The 21458-nt window shown below is 38.4% G+C and overlaps 1 protein-coding gene across 9 annotated transcripts; it reads left to right on the top strand.

Annotated features, from left to right (window-relative positions):
• Window positions 1-1314: 1314 nt before the first annotated feature.
• LOC307020198 (uncharacterized protein) lies at window positions 1315-20514 on the top strand. Of its 9 annotated transcripts, none has more exons than XR_013802791.1 (6): window positions 1697-2034; window positions 3323-3388; window positions 7541-7606; window positions 10762-10902; window positions 12227-12292; window positions 16816-20514. XR_013802791.1 is itself a non-coding variant. In XM_079651410.1 (6 exons), the coding sequence occupies exons 1-5, from the start codon at window positions 1981-1983 to the stop codon at window positions 13497-13499; spliced, it is 276 nt and encodes a 91-aa protein (XP_079507536.1). In that variant the 5' UTR covers window positions 1697-1980; the 3' UTR covers window positions 13500-14467; window positions 16816-20514. The 9 variants fall into 9 exon arrangements, 6 of the variants coding, with proteins under 6 accessions (XP_079507535.1, XP_079507532.1, XP_079507536.1 ...); XM_079651410.1 differs by lacking the exon at window positions 10762-10902 and adding an exon at window positions 13476-14467; XM_079651406.1 differs by lacking the exons at window positions 1697-2034; window positions 10762-10902 and adding an exon at window positions 1327-1369.
• Window positions 20515-21458: the final 944 nt, after the last annotated feature.

The raw sequence follows: 21458 nt of genomic DNA, 5'->3' as shown, positions 1-21458 counted from the left end.
TCAAAGCCCCCCCCAGAGAACAAGAATGAGCATTTTTGTCTAACTTTGGTGTGGGATAAAAAGCATTTCTTCCATAAGTAGTTTATAAAACTGCCAGTTTCATAAACTACTTATGGAAGAAATGCTTTTTATCCCACACCAAAGTTAGACAAAAATGCTCATTCTTGTTCTCTGGGGGGGACTTTGAAACTCAAATTACTGAAAAGTACACAGTAAAAGTAGGCTACTTCATATTATGTTTGCAAGTACTCTAAGAAGTACTAAGTACAAAACTGGCAGTTTCATAAACTACTTATGTATGTATGTACTTATGTATTCGAAAATGTATTCGAAAGTCACTTCAGTCAATTACAACAGCTTCCCAGGGTTGTTTTAATGCATTACCGTAAACCTGTAACTAATCGCGCACTCAAAATACAGGGGCGGCTGGTTTGACCACGCAAAAGTGAAAGACGGCTGGCTTGACCGCAGTGCCATACCGGCAGTTCTTTCTTTTCCTTTAACTCCCTTTGTATATTGAGGTCTACCCTTGGCAATGGGAATAACCAGGGTGGAATGGAAGAGATTAGAACTGTGGGGCAATACTGTATTTGATTCAAACCTATACTTGCTTTAACATCGCCAATCCATCCAAAACGTGTTAAATGTGACTCATTGTGCTCCCAGCAGTCTTTCAAAAATACTTTTCACAGGATGACTATCACTATGCCCCTGAAGGTTTACCCAGTATGCCAACATTAACTTCACTCTTCTTATCCTTAAAGGCATTTCTCCCATTTCCACCTGTATTGCTGATACTGGAGATGTTTTAAAAGCTCCACGACAAATTCTCAGGGCCTGAGCTTGTAGCACATCCAGTTTTTTAAGGTTTGATTCTGCTGCTGCCATGAACGCTATACACCGGTTATGGCTAGAAAGGATCCGTCTTGTGTAAATATGACGTCACGTTCTCGTTGTAACTCTCGTTGTAATCGGAGAGGCTCGGAAACACAAACATCATGCAACATACACATGCATGCAGCAGCAATATTAATAGAGAAACATCAGACATAATAGTAAAACACTGAAAGGGAACATTGTATTGCACCAGGAGCTATCTTGGGACTTTTAATGCGACAGCGTTGACTTGCCTGTGAATAAAAAATAAACCATAGCGTTGGTGATCTACAGTGTTGTCATTCTATTTTTACGGATCCTTTCTAGCCATAACCCCATTATCGCTCCTCGCTCCTCTGTGGTTATGGCTAGAAAGGATCCGTCTTGTGTAAAACGCTCGCGAGAGTTTGCAAGTCACATGGCTGAATGTTTACTTTTGGCAGGCAGCCTTTCAGTTACGATCGTTAACATCAGTGGGCCACAGCAAATGATGGTGAGAAGCTAAACTAACTTAATGTAAATTACAGTGAGTGTGATTGTTGAAATAGGGTGTTAGCAGTCTTGCTGTTCAAAGTAGAATGACAACACTGTAGATCACCAACACTATGGTTTATTTTTTATTCACAGGCAAGTCAACGTTGTCGCATTAAAAGTCCCATGATAAATCCTGGTGCAATAAAATGTTCCCTTTCAGTGTTTTACTATTATGTCTGATGTTTCTCTATTAATATTGCTGCTGCATGCATGTGTATGTTGCATGATGTTTGTGTTTCCGAGCCGCTCCGATTACAACGAGAGTTACAACGAGAACGTGACGTCATATTTACACAAGACGGATCCTTTCTAGCCATAACCCTCCTCTGTCCCCCGGCAAAAATAAGGCCATGGGGTACTTCTGCTCTCTACCATGATCTCAGGTAGTCTCCAGTTTCGGTAAAACATCCAGCAGTCGGAGTCTCTATCAGTTTTCATTAATATATCTATTATGTTATAGAATATAACCCGTTTCTCTCAGGAGAAGAAGAGACGAGATGAGCTTTAAAACCATTCCACCTCTTCACCCGGGTCCTTATCTGCTGTTAGCTGGTTCATGCTAGGTGGTTAATGCTAGTCGGTGAACATCAACAAACTGAAGAATACGAGGAGCAGAAACACCGGGTAATACTGAGTAGGCTACTGATAATACTGAGTACTTTTAGAACTGATATAATACTGATTACTTTTACTATAATACCGAGTACTTTTACTACTCATAATACTGAGTACTTTTACTACTGATAATACTGAGTACTTTTACTATAATACCGAGTACTTTTACTATAATACTGTGTACTTTAAAACTGATAATATTTAGTTATTTTACGATAAAACTACGTTAATTTTTTTATTTTATTTTTTTACGTACATGTACTATTGATAATACTGAGTATTTGGACTACTAATAATACTGAGTACTTTTGCAACTGTACTGTTTTGCTCTAAGGAATACTTGCACTAATGTCACATTCATGTTCTGTTGATTGTATTTTTAAATATATTATTACCTTTTACTTATTACTACTATTACTTAGTTTATACCCCTTTTTATCTAGGCCCTGTTTGTATCTTGTTATATGTCACACTGGGATTGCGAGAAACGGTATTTCAAATGTTCTGTATAACACATGTAGAATTCTTGACAATAAAGCTGACTTTGACTACTGATAATACTTAGCACTTTTACTATAATACTGAGTAGGCCTACTTTTACTGCAATTTCAGCATGAGGCTAAACATAAGGCTGTACTTGTACTGCTGGTACTATAGTATATGAATGTTTGTCTTATATACAGTATCTTGCACTGAGAGGTGTTTAGTCAAAAAAGTCAACGAGATTTCACCACCGTAGACAAATGCTGTATTTCAGAGGTGGGAGAAGTATAGATCTTGTACTTGAGTAAAAGTAGCATCTAAATATAGTCAAAGTAATAATAAACAAAATTATCATTAACATAGCAAAAGTAAAAGTAGTTATTATGCAGATTGGTCCATTTCAGAATAATATATATGATATGTTTTATAATGATTGATCATTAAAGTGTTCTCAAAGCTGGTAAAGGTGCAGCTAGTTTCAATGACTTTGTATACTGCAGGGTAGCTTGTGGATTTACTCCAGGTGGAACTAAAGTCTGATTTAACACTTGATTATATTTCACATCATTCATCCACATCTGTATAGTAACTTATGGTATTAAATACAGTAGTGGGGTAAACTTACACCATTTACCTCTGAACTGTAGTGGAGTAAAAGTAGCATACAATGTAAATACTCAAGTAAAGTACAAGTACCTCTCTAGTTGTACTTAAGTACAGTACTTGAGTAAATATACTTCCCACCTCTGCTGTTAAGCTACTTCTTAGCTGTAGATTGGTTTTGTGTTGACCGTCGTGTTAATACTGATTTCAGAGACACAGCAGGAGAAGGAGCACTGAGACCAACATGGAGGAGAACAAAGAGACCCCCAGAACTACGGTCAGTGTTCACTTCATCACAATATATTCCGAACACTGTTATCCATTACACTGGGGTACATTTATTTTATATGAGGATTTTAAACCTGTACTTTTATTTAATGAGAAAAACAAACTTGAGCATTGTCGGGTTTATTCTCTTACATTTAGATATGGGTTCAGGTGTATATCAGTATGTAGTGTCTCCACTTTAAAGAGTCCTCTCCTGCTGATGTTCAGGTGTATATCAGTATGTAGTGTCTCCAATTTAAAGAGTCCTCTCCTGCTGATGTGCAGGTGTATATCAGTATGTAGTGTCTCCACTTTAAAGAGTCCTCTCCTGCTGATGTTCAGGTGTATATCAGTATGTAGTGTCTCTACTTCAAATAGTTCTCTCCTGCTGATGTTCAGGTGTATATCAGTATGTAGTGTCTCTACTTCAAATAGTTCTCTCCTGCTGATGTTCAGGTGTATATCAGTATGTAGTGTCTCCACTTTAAAGAGTCCTCTCCTGCTGATGTTCAGCTGTATATCAGTATGTAGTGTCTCTACTTCAAATAGTTCTCTCCTGCTGATGTTCAGGTGTATATCAGTATGTAGTGTCTCCACTTTAAAGAGTTCCCTCCTGCTGATGTTCAGGTGTATATCAGTATGTAGTGTCTCTACTTCAAAGAGTCTTCTCCTGCTGATGTTTATGGGCCTCATTTATAAAGCCTTGCGTAGGATTCACGTGGGAAGGTTGCCCATGTTTGCCGATAAATAGTCAAAGAAACGCCACGTATTAATATACAAATTTCACTGACTGAAGAAGATCGCAGGAAAAGACGACAGAACAGCTAAAATAAACATTTGACACCGTGTCAGATTTTGGTTATTTTGGGGAGGTCGAGATAAATCATATTGTTTGGTGGATGCAGTTTGAACTAGGGCGTCGCAGCCATATTATGAGGGTGGGACAAGTCCCCCCCACTTTTTCAAATGATTAGTTTAGACCCCCCCACTTTTACTATGCTGAAAGTCCGTGAATCGGTCCATCCACTCGCCGCACTTTGTAGAGCGCTGTGTAAGTGCTTCACTATCAAATCCATTCCACTTGCTTATTGAGAGAATGCCCAAATCAATGAAACTCTGTACCATGTTTTCACTGCTACTTTGTACCAAGGCAGATTCTCACATAGCGCGCGCATGTTCAAGGAGTGTTGCCATACAGATGTAGCACTCCCGATAGGACTCCAGTTTACAGCGTCCTGCCTGCTACCTGCCAGCTACCTGCCTAAGACCAGCGTCTGGGAATGTTAAGCCCTCGCACTATTTTTCAAGAGGGCGTTGCCAGATTTTCAATTTCAGGATTTAACCAGGAGATGGCGCTTCATTCACAAATACAGAAAGACAACTTTTCATGGACTTTCAGTTTTGTTTAGAAGAGCATTTGAACACATCAATATTTTAGATCAAATAAAGTATATCTAATCTTGTAATTTCAATAATATATAGTCTTTATATATTAAATAATCATAATAATCATGTAAATGTTTACATCACACTTCTTTATTTGTCATGCGGTCTACCTACGCTGTAAAATGTATTATCTCTTCGATTTACACACGGAATATATTACAATACTGAAGCATATAGGGACGCAAGGAAACCACGAGAAGCAGGGAAATTAGTTTTAAGAGCAATGGGACGTCCTTTCCTCCGGAGCGTCACGTGAAGCGACGTCCGTTTGTGATGACGCTGCACAGCTGATCGTCTGACAGCAGCCAGCTCTGTCCCCGTTATTTTCACACACACCCCCGCCTCTGTTAGTACACATTTACTGACACAAACATTTGTATCATCTGTTGTAGACCCAAATAAATAAAATAAAATAAGAACTAATTCTCAAAAAAGATAAACGCCATTCTTAAAATGTATAAACAAACAGTTTGATTAATATTGATTCGAGTGCACAAAATAAATAAAATAATTCAGAGAAGAAAAAGAGATATGTTATCTATCAAAACCCAGTTAGATTAACATTCATTGGATTGCACACTTTGTTTGTTTGTTTGGATATGTAGCAAATTAACATTTTAAATAGCACTTAATGGCTGACTGAATGGAAATGACAATAAATGAAAATGTAAAACGAAAAAAGCGATCATGAAAATGTTTCCAAAAAATGAATAAAAAGATTTTTGACCACTTTGTTGTTCTGATATATCACATAGGCTATTTGTAACTAAATGATACATGAATTGAAACAAAACACAGCCTAAACTGAGGAGTGACTCCCGTGAGGTTCATGTATTTTCTTCACTCCGCTGGGAAACGGCTCTCATGTCAAGAAGCATCAGATCAGTGCATGCACTGCATCGTCCAATCAGTGAGCGATACACAGTAAGGGGGCGGGGCGAGTGTCTGAGGATTTCATCGGAGGATGGTCTGGTGGTTCCTCAATTATAGTTCCTCCATTATCGCTCCTCTGTCCCCCGGCAAAAATAAGGCCATGGGGACGCTACTCAAGCTATTCCGGTGGGACCGAGACCGAGGAGAGAGGAAATGAAAAATAAGAGAAGTGAGAAAGGGCCCCGGAGAGCGGGAGATGGGAGGCGGGTCTTAAAGGAAAACTCTACTGCGCATGCACTGTGGGCCCACATCAGGGTACTTCTGCTCTCTACCATGATCTCAGGCAGTCTCCAGTTCTGGTAAAACATCCAGCAGTCGGAGTCTCTATCAGTTTTCATTAATATATCTATTATGTTATAGAATATAACCCGTTTCTCTCAGGAGGAGAAGAGATGAGCTTTAGAACAATTCCACCTCTTCACCCGGGTCCTTATCTGCTGTTAGCTGGTTCATGTTAGGTGGTTAATGCTAGTCGGTGAACATCAACAAACTGAAGAACAACGAGGAGCAGAAACACCGGGTAATACTGAGTAGGCTACTGATAATACTGAGTACTTTTAGAACTGATATAATACTGATTACTTTTACTATAATACCAAGTACTTTTACTACTCATAATACTGAGTACTTTTAGTACTGATAATACTGACTACTTTTACTATAATACCGAGTATTTTTACTATAATACTGTGTACTTTAAAACTGATAATATTTAGTTATTTACTATAAAACTACATACATGTACTATTGATAATACTGAGTTTTTTGACTACTAATAATACTGAGTACTTTTGCAACTGTTATTTTTTGCTCTAAGGAATACTTGCACTAATGTCACATTCATGTTCTGTTGATTGTGTTTTTTAAATATATTATTACCTTTGACTTATTACTACTATTACTTAGTTTATACCCCTTTTTATCTAGGCCCTGTTTGTATCTTGTTATATGTCACACTGTGGGATTGCGAGAAACGGTATTTCAAATGTTCTGAATAACACATGTAGAATTCTTGACAATAAAGCTGACTTTGACTACTGATAATACTTAGCACTTTTACTATAATACTGAGTAGGCCTACTTTTACTGCAATTTCAGCATGAGGCTAAACATAAGGCTGTACTTGTACTGCTGGTACTATAGTATATGAATGTTTGTCTTATATACAGTATCTTGCACTGAGAGGTGTTTAGTCAAAAAAGTCAACGAGATTTCACCACTGTACACAAATGCTGTATTTCAGAGGTGGGAGAAGTATAGATCTTGTACTTGAGTAAAAGTAGCATCTAAATATAGTCAAAGTAATAATAAACAAAATTATCATTAACATAGCAAAAGTAAAAGTAGTTATTATGCAGATTGGTCCATTTCAGAATAATATATATGATATGTTTTATAATGATTGATCATTAAAGTGTTCTCAAAGCTGGTAAAGGTGCAGCTAGTTTCAATGACTTTGTATACTGCAGGGTAGCTTGTGGATTTACTCCAGGTGGAACTAAAGTCTGATTTAACACTTGATTATATTTCACATCATTCATCCAAATCTGTATAGTAACTTATGGTATTAAATACAGTAGTGGGGTAAACTTACACCATTTACCTCTGAACTGTAGTGGAGTAAAAGTAGCATACAATGTAAATACTCAAGTAAAGTACAAGTACCTCTCTAGTTGTACTTAAGTACAGTACTTGAGTAAATATACTTCCCACCTCTGCTGTTAAGCTACTTCTTAGCTGTAGATTGGTTTTGTGTTGACCGTCGTGTTAATACTGATTTCAGAGACACAGCAGGAGAAGGAGCACTGAGACCAACATGGAGGAGAACAAAGAGACCCCCAGAACTACGGTCAGTGTTCACTTCATCACAATATATTCCGAACACTGTTATCCATTACACTGGGGTACATTTATTTTATATGAGGATTTTAAACCTGTACTTTTATTTAATGAGAAAAACAAACTTGAGCATTGTCGGGTTTATTCTCTTACATTTAGATATGGGTTCAGGTGTATATCAGTATGTAGTGTCTCCACTTTAAAGAGTCCTCTCCTGCTGATGTTCAGGTGTATATCAGTATGTAGTGTCTCCACTTTAAAGAGTCCTCTCCTGCTGATGTGCAGGTGTATATCAGTATGTAGTGTCTCCACTTTAAAGAGTCCTCTCCTGCTGATGTTCAGGTGTATATCAGTATGTAGTGTCTCTACTTCAAATAGTTCTCTCCTGCTGATGTTCAGGTGTATATCAGTATGTAGTGTCTCTACTTCAAATAGTTCTCTCCTGCTGATGTTCAGGTGTATATCAGTATGTAGTGTCTCCACTTTAAAGAGTCCTCTCCTGCTGATGTTCAGCTGTATATCAGTATGTAGTGTCTCTACTTCAAATAGTTCTCTCCTGCTGATGTTCAGGTGTATATCAGTATGTAGTGTCTCTACTTCAAATAGTTCTCTCCTGCTGATGTTCAGGTGTATATCAGTATGTAGTGTCTCCACTTTAAAGAGTTCCCTCCTGCTGATGTGCAGGTGTATATCAGTATGTAGTGTCTCCACTTTAAAGAGTCCTCTCCTGCTGATGTTCAGGTGTATATCAGTATGTAGTGTCTCTACTTCAAATAGTTCTCTCCTGCTGATGTTCAGGTGTATATCAGTATGTAGTGTCTCTACTTCAAATAGTTCTCTCCTGCTGATGTTCAGGTGTATATCAGTATGTAGTGTCTCCACTTTAAAGAGTCCTCTCCTGCTGATGTTCAGCTGTATATCAGTATGTAGTGTCTCTACTTCAAATAGTTCTCTCCTGCTGATGTTCAGGTGTATATCAGTATGTAGTGTCTCCACTTTAAAGAGTTCTCTCCTGCTGATGTTCAGGTGTATATCAGTATGTAGTGTCTCTACTTCAAAGAGTCCTCTCCTGCTGATGTTTATGGGCCTCATTTATAAAGCCTTGCGTAGGATTCACGTGGGAAGGTTGCCCATGTTTGCCGATAAATAGTCAAAGAAACGCCACGTATTAATATACAAATTTCACTGACTGAAGAAGATCGCAGGAAAAGACGACAGAACAGCTAAAATAAACATTTGACACCGTGTCAGATTTTGGTTATTTTGGGGAGGTCGAGATAAATCATATTGTTTGGTGGATGCAGTTTGAACTAGGGCGTCGCAGCCATATTATGAGGGTGGGACAAGTCCCCCCCACTTTTTCAAATGATTAGTTTAGACCCCCCCACTTTTACTATGCTGAAAGTCCGTGAATCGGTCCATCCACTCGCCGCACTTTGTAGAGCGCTGTGTAAGTGCTTCACTATCAAATCCATTCCACTTGCTTATTGAGAGAATGCCCAAATCAATGAAACTCTGTACCATGTTTTCACTGCTACTTTGTACCAAGGCAGATTCTCACATAGCGCGCGCATGTTCAAGGAGTGTTGCCATACAGATGTAGCACTCCCGATAGGACTCCAGTTTACAGCGTCCTGCCTGCTACCTGCCAGCTACCTGCCTAAGACCAGCGTCTGGGAATGTTAAGCCCTCGCACTATTTTTCAAGAGGGCGTTGCCAGATTTTCAATTTCAGGATTTAACCAGGAGATGGCGCTTCATTCACAAATACAGAAAGACAACTTTTCATGGACTTTCAGTTTTGTTTAGAAGAGCATTTGAACACATCAATATTTTAGATCAAATAAAGTATATCTTATCTTGTAATTCAATAATATATAGTCTTTATATATTAAATAATCATAATAATCATGTAAATGTTTACATTACACTTCTTTATTTGTCATGCGGTCTACCTACGCTGTAAAATGTATTATCTCTTCGATTTACACACGGCATATATTACAATACTGAAGCATATAGGGACGCAAGGAAACCACGAGAAGCAGGGAAATTAGTTTTAAGAGCAATGGGACGTCCTTTCCTCCGGAGCGTCACGTGAAGCGACGTCCGTTTGTGATGACGCTGCACAGCTGATCGTCTGACAGCAGCCAGCTCTGTCCCTGTTATTTCTACACACACCCCCGCCTCTGTTAGTACACATTTACTGACACAAACATTTGTATCATCTGTTGTAGACCCAAATAAATAAAATAAAATAAGAACTAATTCTCAAAAAAGATAAACGCCATTCTTAAAATGTATAAACAAACAGTTTGATTAATATTGATTCGAGTGCACAAAATAAATACAAATAATTCAGAAAAGAAAAATAGATATGTTATCTATCAAAACCCAGTTAGATTAACATTCATTGGATTGCACACTTTGTTTGTTTGGATATGTAGCAAATTAACATTTTAAATAGCACTTAATGGCTGACTGAATGGAAATGACAATAAATGAAAATGTAAAACGAAAAAAGCGACCATGAAAATGTTTCCAAAAAATGAATAAAAATATTTTTGACCACTTTGTTGTTCTGATATATCACATAGGCTATTTGTAACTAAATGATACATGAATTGAAACAAAACACAGCCTAAACTGAGGAGTGACTCCCGTGAGGTTCATGTATTTTCTTCACTCCGCTGGGAAACTGCTCTCGTGTCAAGAAGCATCAGATCAGTGCATGCACTGCATCGTCCAATCAGTGAGCGATACACAGTAAGGGGGCGGGGCGAGTGTCTGAGGATTTCATCGGAGGATGGTCTGGTGGTTCCTCAATTATAGTTCCTCCATTATCGCTCCTCTGTCCTCCGGCAAAAATAATGCCATTGGGACGCTACTCAAGATGGCGCAGACAAATCAACTTTCGGTGAGACCGAGGAGCGAGGAAATGAAAAATAAGGCAAGTGAGAAAGGGCCCCAGAGAGTGGGAGATAGGAGGCGGGGCTTAAAGGAAAACTCTCCTGCGCATGCACTGTGGGCCCACATCCGGGTACTTCTTCTCTCTACCATGATCTCAGGCAGTCTCCAGTTCTGGTAAAACATCCAGCAGTCGGAGTCTCTATCAGTTTTCATTAATATATCTATCATGTTATAGAATATAACCCGTTTCTCTCAGGAGAAGAAGAGACGAGATGAGCTTTAGAACAATTCCACCTCTTCACCCGGGTTATCTGCTGTTAGCTGGTTCATGCTAGGTGGTTAATGCTAGTCGGTGAACATCAACAAACTGAAGAACAACGAGGAGCAGAAACACCGGGTAATACTAAGTAGGCTACTGATAATACTGAGTACTTTTAGAACTGATATAATACTGATTACTTTTACTATAATACCGAGTACTTTTACTACTCATAATACTGAGTACTTTTAGTACTGATAATACTGACTACTTTTACTATAATACCAAATACTTTTACTACTCATAATACTGCCTACTTTTAGTACTGATAATACTGACTACTTTTACTATAATACCAGATACATAATACTGTGTACTTTAAAACTGATAATATTTAGTTATTTACTATAAAACTACATACATGTACTATTGATAATACTGAGTATTTTGACTACTAATAATACTGAGTACTTTTGCAACTGTTATTTTTTGCTCTAAGGAATACTTGCACTAATGTCACATTCATGTTCTGTTGATTGTATTTTTAAATATATTATTACCTTTGACTTATTACTACTATTACTTAGTTTATACCCCTTTTTATCTAGGCCCTGTTTGTATCTTGTTATATGTCACACTGGGATTGCGAGAAACGGTATTTCAAATGTTCTGTATAACACATGTAGAATTCTTGACAATAAAGCTGACTTTGACTACTGATAATACTTAGCACTTTTACTATAATACTGAGTAGGCCTACTTTTACTGCAATTTCAGCATGAGGCTAAACATAAGGCTGTACTTGTACTGCTGGTACTATAGTATATGAAGGTTTGTCTTATATACAGTATCTTGCACTGAGAGGTGTTTAGTCAAAAAAGTAAACGAGATTTCACCACCGTAGACAAATGCTGTATTTCAGAGGTGGGAGAAGTATAGATCTTGTACTTGAGTAAAAGTAGCATCTAAATATGGTCAAAGTAATAATAAACAAAATTATCATTAACATAGCAAAAGTAAAAGTAGTTATTATGCAGATTGGTCCATTTCAGAATAATATATATGATATGTTTTATAATGATTGATCATTAAAGTGTTCTCAAAGCTGGTAAAGGTGCAGCTAGTTTCAATGACTTTGTATTCTGCAGGGTAGCTTGTGGATTTACTCCAGGTGGAACTAAATTCAGATTTAACACTTGATTATATTTCACATCATTCATCCAAATCTGTATAGTAACTAAAGGTATTAAATACAGTAGTGGGGTAAACTTACACCATTTACCTCTGAACTGTAGTGGAGTAAAAGTAGCATACAATGTAAATACTCAAGTAAAGTTCAAGTACCTCTCTAGTTGTACTTAAGTACAGTACTTGAGTAAATGTACTTCCCACCTCTGCTGTTAAGCTACTTCTTAGCTGTAGATTGGTTTTGTGTTGACCGTCGTGTTAATACTGATTTCAGAGACACAGCAGGAGAAGGAGCACTGAGAGCAACATGGAGGAGAACAAAGAGACCCCCAGAACTACGGTCAGTGTTCACTTCATCACAATATATTCCTAACACTGTTATCCATTACACTGGGGTACATTTATTTTATATGAGGATTTTAAACCTGTACTTTTATTTAATGAGAAAAACAAACTTGAGCATTGTCAGGGGAGGTGGCAGAGACAGTGGGTGAAACTGATAGTTTTTTCGCCTGTTTGGAGAGTTTATATCCAGTTTACTTCGTTTTAACATTGCTATTGCTTTGTATGTCGGGGGCGGGAGATTCATGTGATTGGTTGATCGCAAAAAATCGCCAAGCTTCAGACACGCCCAGCTTCAAGATTTTTTCATGCCTGTAGTGTAGACGGGCCGTAAGACCAGCGTCTGGGAATGTTAAGCCCTCCCACTATTTTTCAAGAGGGCGTTGCCAGATTTTCAATTTCAGGATTTAACCAGGAGATGGCGCTTCATTCACAAATACAGAAAGACAACTTTTCATGGACTTTCAGTTTTGTTTAGAAGAGCATTTGAACACACACTGGCGGCCGGCCCATAGGGGCGCTAGGGGCGCCGCCCCCCCTCTTCCCACATGTTTGATTGTCATTACAAATAAAAAATAAATAAAAATATATATTTCCCAAAAATATATATTTTTTATTTTTATTTTTAAAGAACAAGGTAAATATTATATAGTTGGTATCAGTAAAATGTATAATCTACAATAAAATGTTGTTTAAAATTGTTTTACGATGTCTAAAGTTACTGATAAGTCACATGTTTCCTGCCTGGCCGCAGCGTGTATCATTACCCTCTCTCGTCCGGGCGGTAGAAAGGAGCCCTCAGCCAGAGCAGCTGCAGCCAACAACCTGACTGTTGCTATCTGTAAACTATGCAGCAGAAACATAATTTTAGCCAATCAGCATCGTCAGATCTGATGCTCAAAGGGCGCCCTTTCAGCGCCCTGGCCTGTGTGTCTGTGAGTTGTTTAGACTCCTATCCAAGGTGACGCTACAGTAGGGGATGGCTGCGTCAGGTAGACTCCGGTGCTAGTGGATCGCCGGAGCTGTAGATTAACATTTGCATGCTTATTGTAGTTGTAAGGGCAATGCCTGTGGCACCATGGAGCATATGTGTGGGCTGGACCTGTATTTTACAGGAAAGGAGTGATCAGAGGGTCGAGTTGTCGATTCTTGTTCAGTTTTCATCTTCCTCACCCTCTCAGACTTTGAGTTGCGCGCGCTGCTAAAGAGACGCGCTACCATGGAAACCAAACAATGGTGTAGCTGTATTAAAGTCAGAGTGGAAACAGTCGTGAGTAAATCTGATTTTGTCAGAAATCGGGAGAAATGCGGGAGTGTCCCGCGAAAATCGGGAGGGTTGGCAAGTATGACACACACACACACACACACACACACACACACACACGTTTTTGTCACCATTTCCATAGCCCCACCAAAAATATTTTCCACCAGCCGCCACTGTGAACACATCAATATTTTAGATCAAATAAAGTATATCTTATCTTGTAATTCAATAATATATAGTCTTTATATATTAAATAATCATAATAATCATGTAAATGTTTACATTACACTTCTTTATTTGTCATGCGGTCTACCTACGCTGTAAAATGTATTATCTCTTTGATTTACACACAGCATCTATTACACTTCTGAAGCATGGAGGGATGCAAGGAAACTACGAGAAGCAGGGAAACTGCCCCTTTTTCGTTTGGCATGTTATTTAGGTGTATTTGTTATTGACCGAGTAAGCGCTTTTATTTTGAAGGCAGCTTTTCCAGGACTTTACCGTAATGCATATGATATTCGCGCACCGCAATAGCACATGCGGGCTGGCTTGACTGTGTTTTCCCAAATGGAGGCTGGCTTGACCGCAGTCTCAGCGGGGACTCGATGGGGGTAAATGCGGCTCTCTTCCTGGCTACTTCTGCAATGTAATCCGCATATATGTGAATCTCTGCGCCTATGTACATCCGGGGATCCTTCTGCCGGGCAAGCTGCATTACTCTTTGTTTCATCTGGAAGTGGTGAATGCTGGCTATGAAGGGACGCGGTGCGCCGTCTTGTCTCCTCTGGACGGCCAGCCGGTGCGCTCTATCCACAGTCAATTGGCGAGGAAACGCGTTGGGCCGAATATTTCAGCCAGAAAGGATTCAATGGAAGTAGTTGGACGGGCAACCCTCAGCTCGCTCAGGTATACCTGTTATACAAATATTACACCTCCTGGATCTGTTTTCAAGGTCGTCAGCTTCAGTTGTTTGTTCTCCTGCAGTATATCAACCAGTGGAGACTCCACTGTAGTTATTCTTCCATGGAAGTCGTTAATTTTCAATGGCCTGGATTGTCTCATCGTGCCTGATTATAGCTGCGTGGTTGGATGTTATTTGTGCTGTCAAGCTTCCGGTAATACGCTCTTCCATGCCGGTGAGTGGCTTCTGTATGTCATAGAGAGACAGCGTCGGGTTGCCGACCTCGGCATGTGCGGAGTTGTTGCTAGCTTGCGATGCTATCCCACAGTCCTCCTCGTCTCCGCCGTTGCTCTCATTGTTGTCGCTTTTCTTGGTCTTCTTCCCCATGAAAAAACGCGTGTAGTCGACACCAAGTCAAAGTCACTCTTCCAGATGCCGGTAGCCTCTCCTCCCGTCATCACAATATGAAAACCCCAAGGACATTCCAAAGTAACAATGGCTCAGGCATACTGTTTTTGTTTGCCAGCTCCTGTAATATTTTTAAAAGAAGAGACACTACACACTGATATACACCTGAACATCAGTAGGAGAGGACCCTTTAAAGTAGAGACACTACATACTGACACACACACACACCCATCTTGCAAGTTTAGATGGGAAACAAGACGGGGCAAAGACAAGTAAATGTTAAATTGTGACAGAGCTCTTCCGACTAGCAGCTTACTCCACCATTCGCCAAACCGGAAGCCGAGTTTTTGTTTTTAAAGTCAAAATTATAATTCAGAATCATTTAGATTCTTATAAGAGTTTGGACAAATCTCAATATTGAAAACATTTGTAGTTCTAAAACATGTAAATATAGAAAAGATTACAAATGTTCCCCTTTAAACTGTGGGTTTTCTCCGGAAGTTTTTCCTTGTACGATGTGAGGGTCTAAGGACAGAGGGTGTCGTATTGTCATACTGATATTCTGTACAAACTGTGAAGTCCACTGAGACAAATGTAACATTTGTGATATTGGGCTATATACATAAACATTGATTGATTGATTGATTGATTGATTGATTGATTGATTGATTGATTGAAATGTTTAGAATAATCAAATTCAGAAAAAGTCAGAATTCTGAGGAAAAGTAAGGATTCTGAAAATAAATGTATTATGAAAAAGAAATACAATATCAGAATAATATATAGGATATGTTTTATCATTATTGGTCATTAAAGTGTTATCAAAGCTGGTAAAGGTGCAGCTAGTTTGAATGACTTTGTATACTACAGGGTAGCTTGTGAATTTACTCCAGGTGTAACTAAAGCTTGATTTAAGACTTGATTATGTTTCACATCATTAATCCAAATCTGTAAAGTAACTAAAGGTATTAAATACAGTAGTGGAGTAAAATCACACCATTTACCTCTGAGCTGTATTGGAGTAGAAGTAGCATAAAATGGAAATAGTATGCATACAATTCTGATAAAAATGTCAATATTCAGATTTTTGTTTTAAAAGTCCAAATTATCAAAATTATAATTCAGAAAAAATCGGAATCTTAAGAGTTTGGAAACATTTAAAATGAAACATGTTAATATAAAATAATCAAAAATGTATTCATAATCAAATAAAAAAAAAGTCAGAATTCTGACTTCTGAAGTACAACAATTACAGTTATGGGGAAAAAGTCAGTATTATGAAAATAAATGTATAATGAAAAAATATACAATATTATAAAAAAAGTCACAATTATGAAAAAAGTCCATATTACGAAAAATCACTTCTGAAAAATGTAACAAATTTGGAGAAAAATCTGATTTAAATTAAATTCAGAAAGAAATACAAAAATCTGAAAAGTCTTTGAAATAAAAGAAAACATCAAATTTGATTAAAGGTGGAGAAACCAGCTCGAGTGCGCTAGAATTTGAAAATACACAGCCGGAAAAAATCTCCCACCTCCTTACAGAGCCCCTCCTCCAACACACACGAACGAGCACATGACTAATAAGGGCACGAGATACGTTTGTGCACAGATGGAAGGCTGACAGGCAGGTAGGCCATCCAGTTATTTTAGCCGGGCCGGCTAAAATTGTTGGTCGTGCTTTTTACAGTACTACGGCATCCACAGGTGACTTTTTTTGATGGATTTTTTGTCAAAGCATTTAAGATTTTCATTGCTATCGGGATGTTAAGAGCATTCCATGGAATATAACAAAAAGTGTATCTCGAGCCGGTTTCTCAAACTTACCTACCCCACCTTTAAGTATGATTTGGTCATATAAAATCAAATGGGCTTGTTTCATCTTTGTAGATCTCTGCACGACGGCCTCTCACTAACTCTTTGTCTCTCGCTTTATATTTTAGGAACGGAGAAGAAGAAGAAAGCAAACCAAACCTCACATCTGTGACCAGTGTAACAAATCCTTCTCATCATCTAATACTTTAAAGATTCATCAATGCATTAACACTGGAGAGAAACCGTACAGCTGTGACCAATGTGGCAACACTTTCAATACGCCGGGTGAACTTCAGTCACATTATCGTATTCACACTGGAGAGAAACCATACAGCTGTGACCAATGTGGGAAAACCTTTGCTATGAAAGGCAACCTTTCATCTCATCAGCGCATTCATACTGGAGAGAAACCCTACAGCTGTAAACAGTGTGGCAAACACTTTACTGAGAAAGGTCACCTTCTAACCCACCAGCGAATCCACACTGGAGAAAAACCACACAGCTGTGAGGAGTGTGGGAAATCTTTCACTACTTCAAGTAAACTCACAATCCATCGTCGTATTCACACGGGAGAGAAACCATACTGGTGTGAAGAGTGTGGGAAAACTTTCTCTACATCAAGTAAACTCAAAGTCCATCATCGTATTCACACAGGAGAGAAACCATACTGTTGTGAAGAATGCGGGAAAACGTTCACTACATCAAGTAAACTCACAGTCCATCGTCGTATTCACACAGGAGAGAAACCATACTGGTGTGAAGAGTGTGGGAAAACGTTCACTGCATCAGGTGATCTAAAAAAACATTTTCGCATTCACACCGGAGAGAAACCATACAGCTGTGAACAATGTGGGAAAGCCTTTGCACAAGGTGGTACACTTAAAGGCCACAAGTGCACTCCCATTGCTTAGTTTTGAATAACTTTGAGAGCCAAGCCAGCTGTTACTTCTCCCAATGCCCTGATAGCTGTATTGTTATACACTGCTGAATGAAAATCTGAAAACGGGGTCGAGAAATTACCAGAATTCCCATTTCGTACTGGTGGATCATCACCAGGTTGTAAGTAGAGCTTTAAAATGCAAAAACAAGAAACAGTAGCAAGAAACCAAAAGAGAAAGTAGGCAATTTATTGAAACCTGAATTCAAACTCAAACAGGCTGATCACCAGCGCATGAAAAATGTAAGACAATAGCCAACACATTTTTAATTAAAGTGTAAAAAATAAACCCAGTAATGAGTTACCCCGCCAGTGTTGTTGATAACTTCAAACATTTATTTAGGAGAGCTTGATGCAAGTGTTTCCAGGCGGATTTTGGAAAAGTTGCTCCATATGGTGCTTCACGAAGGGCATCCACGCTCTGGAACTGACGTCCGCTTTTGGAAACTTCCCTTGCCTTCCATCCCCAAACGTGCTCAATCACATATAGATCAGGATAGTACAGAAGAGGGACGTTATTCTCCTGGAAGAAGTCCTTAATCAGGGGGTTGTTTTTCGGTTGAAAGACCCAGTCACCACCATTGAAGGAAGAAGGACCCCATATCATAATGGATTCTCCTAAAGTTGGAAGCCATCAGGACAATCATGGTTACGAATCCTTCCACGGTTCAATGTCCCATTTTGTATGCTCCATTGCAAATTCCAGACGGGCAAGTTTGTTGGCGCGTAAGGAGATGTAGCATTCGAAAACTTTTTTTGTTCTTCAAGCCCTTCTCTCCCTGATGCCGTCTTATCAGAATCAGAAACAGGTTTATTACAATGTATATTGACGTGGACAAGGAATTTTTACTTAGTGTCGTGGTAAAAAAATTAAAAACAGATCTGTAATGGCCTTAATTTGGGTGGAGTTTTGGCCTGTGTCTTTACGGAAAGCCCATAGGATCATTTCGGCGCAGCTGAAATGTTTTTGGGGTCTACCACTTGACTTTTATTATCCACAATTGTGCCACATTCAAAGACAGAAAGCCTTTTGCCATCAGGAGGTCATGACAGTTTGAATGCCTGACATGAAAGCCACATATTTGCGCAGATTTTTACTTTTTAAGGCTATGGTCTTAAACTTTTGATCAGAAGTTTTCAATATATTGTCTACTACTATATGTATTGCATTTTGCTGCAGTTTTTCCTATCACTGTAATTAAGTAGCCTCATTTTTGTTCTTCCTATGAATGTGGCAGATGTCACTTAATTCTTCTACGACTAACTTTGTTTTTGTCCTTTGTGGGAATTATTTTAAATTCTCTATTTAGTTTTTCTCATTTATTTTGTTTTCTCATGACTGCGTGTTTTTTGCCGTCTGCTTTAATATCTGAAGCTGTGCACATGTATCTTGTTTTTTCATTAAATGTTTCAACATAGATATGCTTTGACTCATAATTCTTAATCATGAATCAAGGTTTCTTTCTAGCTGTTATTGATTTTCAATAGAATAAATAAAGTTAACTCATCAGTGTTGCAAACTCTTTTACTTTTCAAATCCTGACACTGTTTGAGTTTACTTCAAATGGCGAGTTTAAACTTTTCCATTTAGATTTAATATTAAAAATCTATATTTATCAATTTGAATACAAAAATGTGGGAGTAGTTTCCTAAAGGCCATCTTTAAATCTCCCACAGCCCTCTGCAAGTTTACAAAAGAGAAGGGATTTAATTAACTCCTTAAAAAATGAAATGTATTTAAATGTTCCTGTTTGAAACATCTGAAAAGTCCTACATATGTTGAGACATTATATTAAAAAAAACGTTTTGATCTTTTACATACATTTCTTAATATCGTCTGTGTGTATTATACTTGCTATTCAATTATCTGTTATGTATGCAATTGCAATTTTTGTGAGCATCAAGTTCAGAATGTTTGTTGCCCAACACAGTATTTGCTTCATGTGCGTGACTTTCACTGAATAGTTTGTATTCCAAATGTTGGTTTAATGGAAATATTTGAGTTGCTTTTTTCTTTTTTTTGTGCAAACTTTTTTGATGACTTTACTGAACTTCTGTCTATCGTGTGTGTCGTGGTTTCCTTCCTTGTCTTTCCATCAAGCCACTAGACGCCTTAAACAGACAGTTCTAACTTAATAATGCTTGTAACTTCATAACTTAAAGGGTACTTGTATGATTTGTATGTACGTGTACGGTATGGTTAAAAACTGTTCCTCGACGGCGTCTCTCTCAACAGGTTGCCCATCACTGTGGCTTTAGCACAGGCGCCGTGGGAATTGTAGTCCTTTATAGTGCGTTGACTACAGACGTCACAATTAGGTGGCCTTTCTTATAAAATCAAAGTACTGGCTCTAACAGTGTGTATTGACTTTGACCGTCTAGTCATTGTTGGTGATTTTAACATCCATGTTGACAACCCCCAGGAAAGAGGGGCTACATAACTTTTTTGTGTTCTTGATAACTATGGACTGACTCAGCATGTGACGGAGCCCACGCACAATAAGGGGCACAGTCTGGACTTAAATATCTCAAAGGGTCTGAATATCTCTAAGGTTGTGTTGACTGATGTTGCGCTCTCTGATCATTCTTGTGTTTTCTTTGAGAGCTATATTTCTGTTCACAAAAAAGTTCAAAAAGAGGTAACCACAAAGCGATATTTAACTGAAAATACTAGGGAAATGTTTACTCAGAATTTTTCTTCCACACTTGCCCCTGCTAACATCTCAGTAAATGAGCTAGTAGATCATTTTAATTCAGAAATGTTAAATGTTAAAGATGCCATTGCTCCAACTAAGGTAAAGGAAGTGACTGGCGTTGTGGATATTTTAAACTCGTCAATACTGTAAAGATGTACAATGAGAGTAATCAATAATAAACTGGTGAAAGCAAACAGCATTGGTTGGTTATTTATTTGAAGCTTCAAAGGTACAGGTCTCACAGAGTAGTCTGCAGGAGTGTGCGCAATAGTCACAGAAAGGCAAAGCTTATATACAAGATAGGGCGGGCAGAATGCCTCAGAAATCTGCTTTCACACGGATGTCTCATATTGCTATTAGACACCTGTGTCCTTGAGCTGTAAAAAGTATAATGGTTATCAGAATATGGAAGTTCAACTTTGTGTGAGGAGGAGTAGTTTCAACATAGTCTGCCAAATCAGCTCTGTGGCCTTGAAGCGCTTGAGAATAATAACCTTCATTAGAGCAAAATCATTGAAAAAGTAGTTGTTCAACAGTTGAGTAATATCTTGCATTTAAATAACTGTTTGGGTGTGTTCCAGTCAGGATTTCGCCCAAACCACAGCACTGAGACTGCACTTGTAAAGGTCTTCAATGACATCCACTTAAACAGAGACAGTGGCAGAACTTCAGTGTTAGTATTATTAGATCTCAGTGCTGCGTTTGACACTGTTGACCACAACATATTACTAGACCGACTGGAAAACCAGTTGGGACTTTCATCAACAGTTCTAAATTGGTTTGAATCCTATTTAAGGGACAGAAACAACTTTGTTTCTATAGGTAAATACAAATCTGAGTTGACAAATTTGACATGTGGGGTACTTCAAGGCTCCATCTTGGGGCCTCTTCTCTTTAACATCTACATGCTACCACTGGCTCAGATAATGAAAAACAACAAAATAAGTTACCATAGCTATGCGGATGACACACAAATGTACATAACAATTTCACCAGGAGACTATTCCCCAATTAAAACACTGAGTAAGTGCATTGAACAAATCAATGAGTGCATGTGTCAAAACTTTCTCCAATTAAACAAACACAAAACTGAGGTAATGGTTTTTGGAGTCAAGGCAGAACGTTTAGCGCTGAGCTT

The sequence above is a fragment of the Notothenia rossii genome (assembly GCF_949606895.1).
Source record: "Notothenia rossii genome assembly, chromosome: 9".
NCBI classification, from domain to species: domain Eukaryota; kingdom Metazoa; phylum Chordata; class Actinopteri; order Perciformes; family Nototheniidae; genus Notothenia; species Notothenia rossii.
This window is presented reverse-complemented; position numbering and strand designations above follow the sequence as displayed.

Excerpts from the sequence above, each read along its gene's own strand:
- LOC307020198 (XM_079651405.1), top strand. The coding sequence starts at position 1,981 with ATGCTAGTCGGTGAACATCAACAAACTGAAGAATACGAGGAGCAGAAA. Across the intron at positions 7,607-12,226 it reads AAGAGACCCCCAGAACTACG|AGACACAGCAGGAGAAGGAG; the intron begins GTCAGTGTTCAC and ends TACTGATTTCAG. Across the intron at positions 12,293-16,815 it reads AAGAGACCCCCAGAACTACG|GAACGGAGAAGAAGAAGAAA; the intron begins GTCAGTGTTCAC and ends TTTATATTTTAG.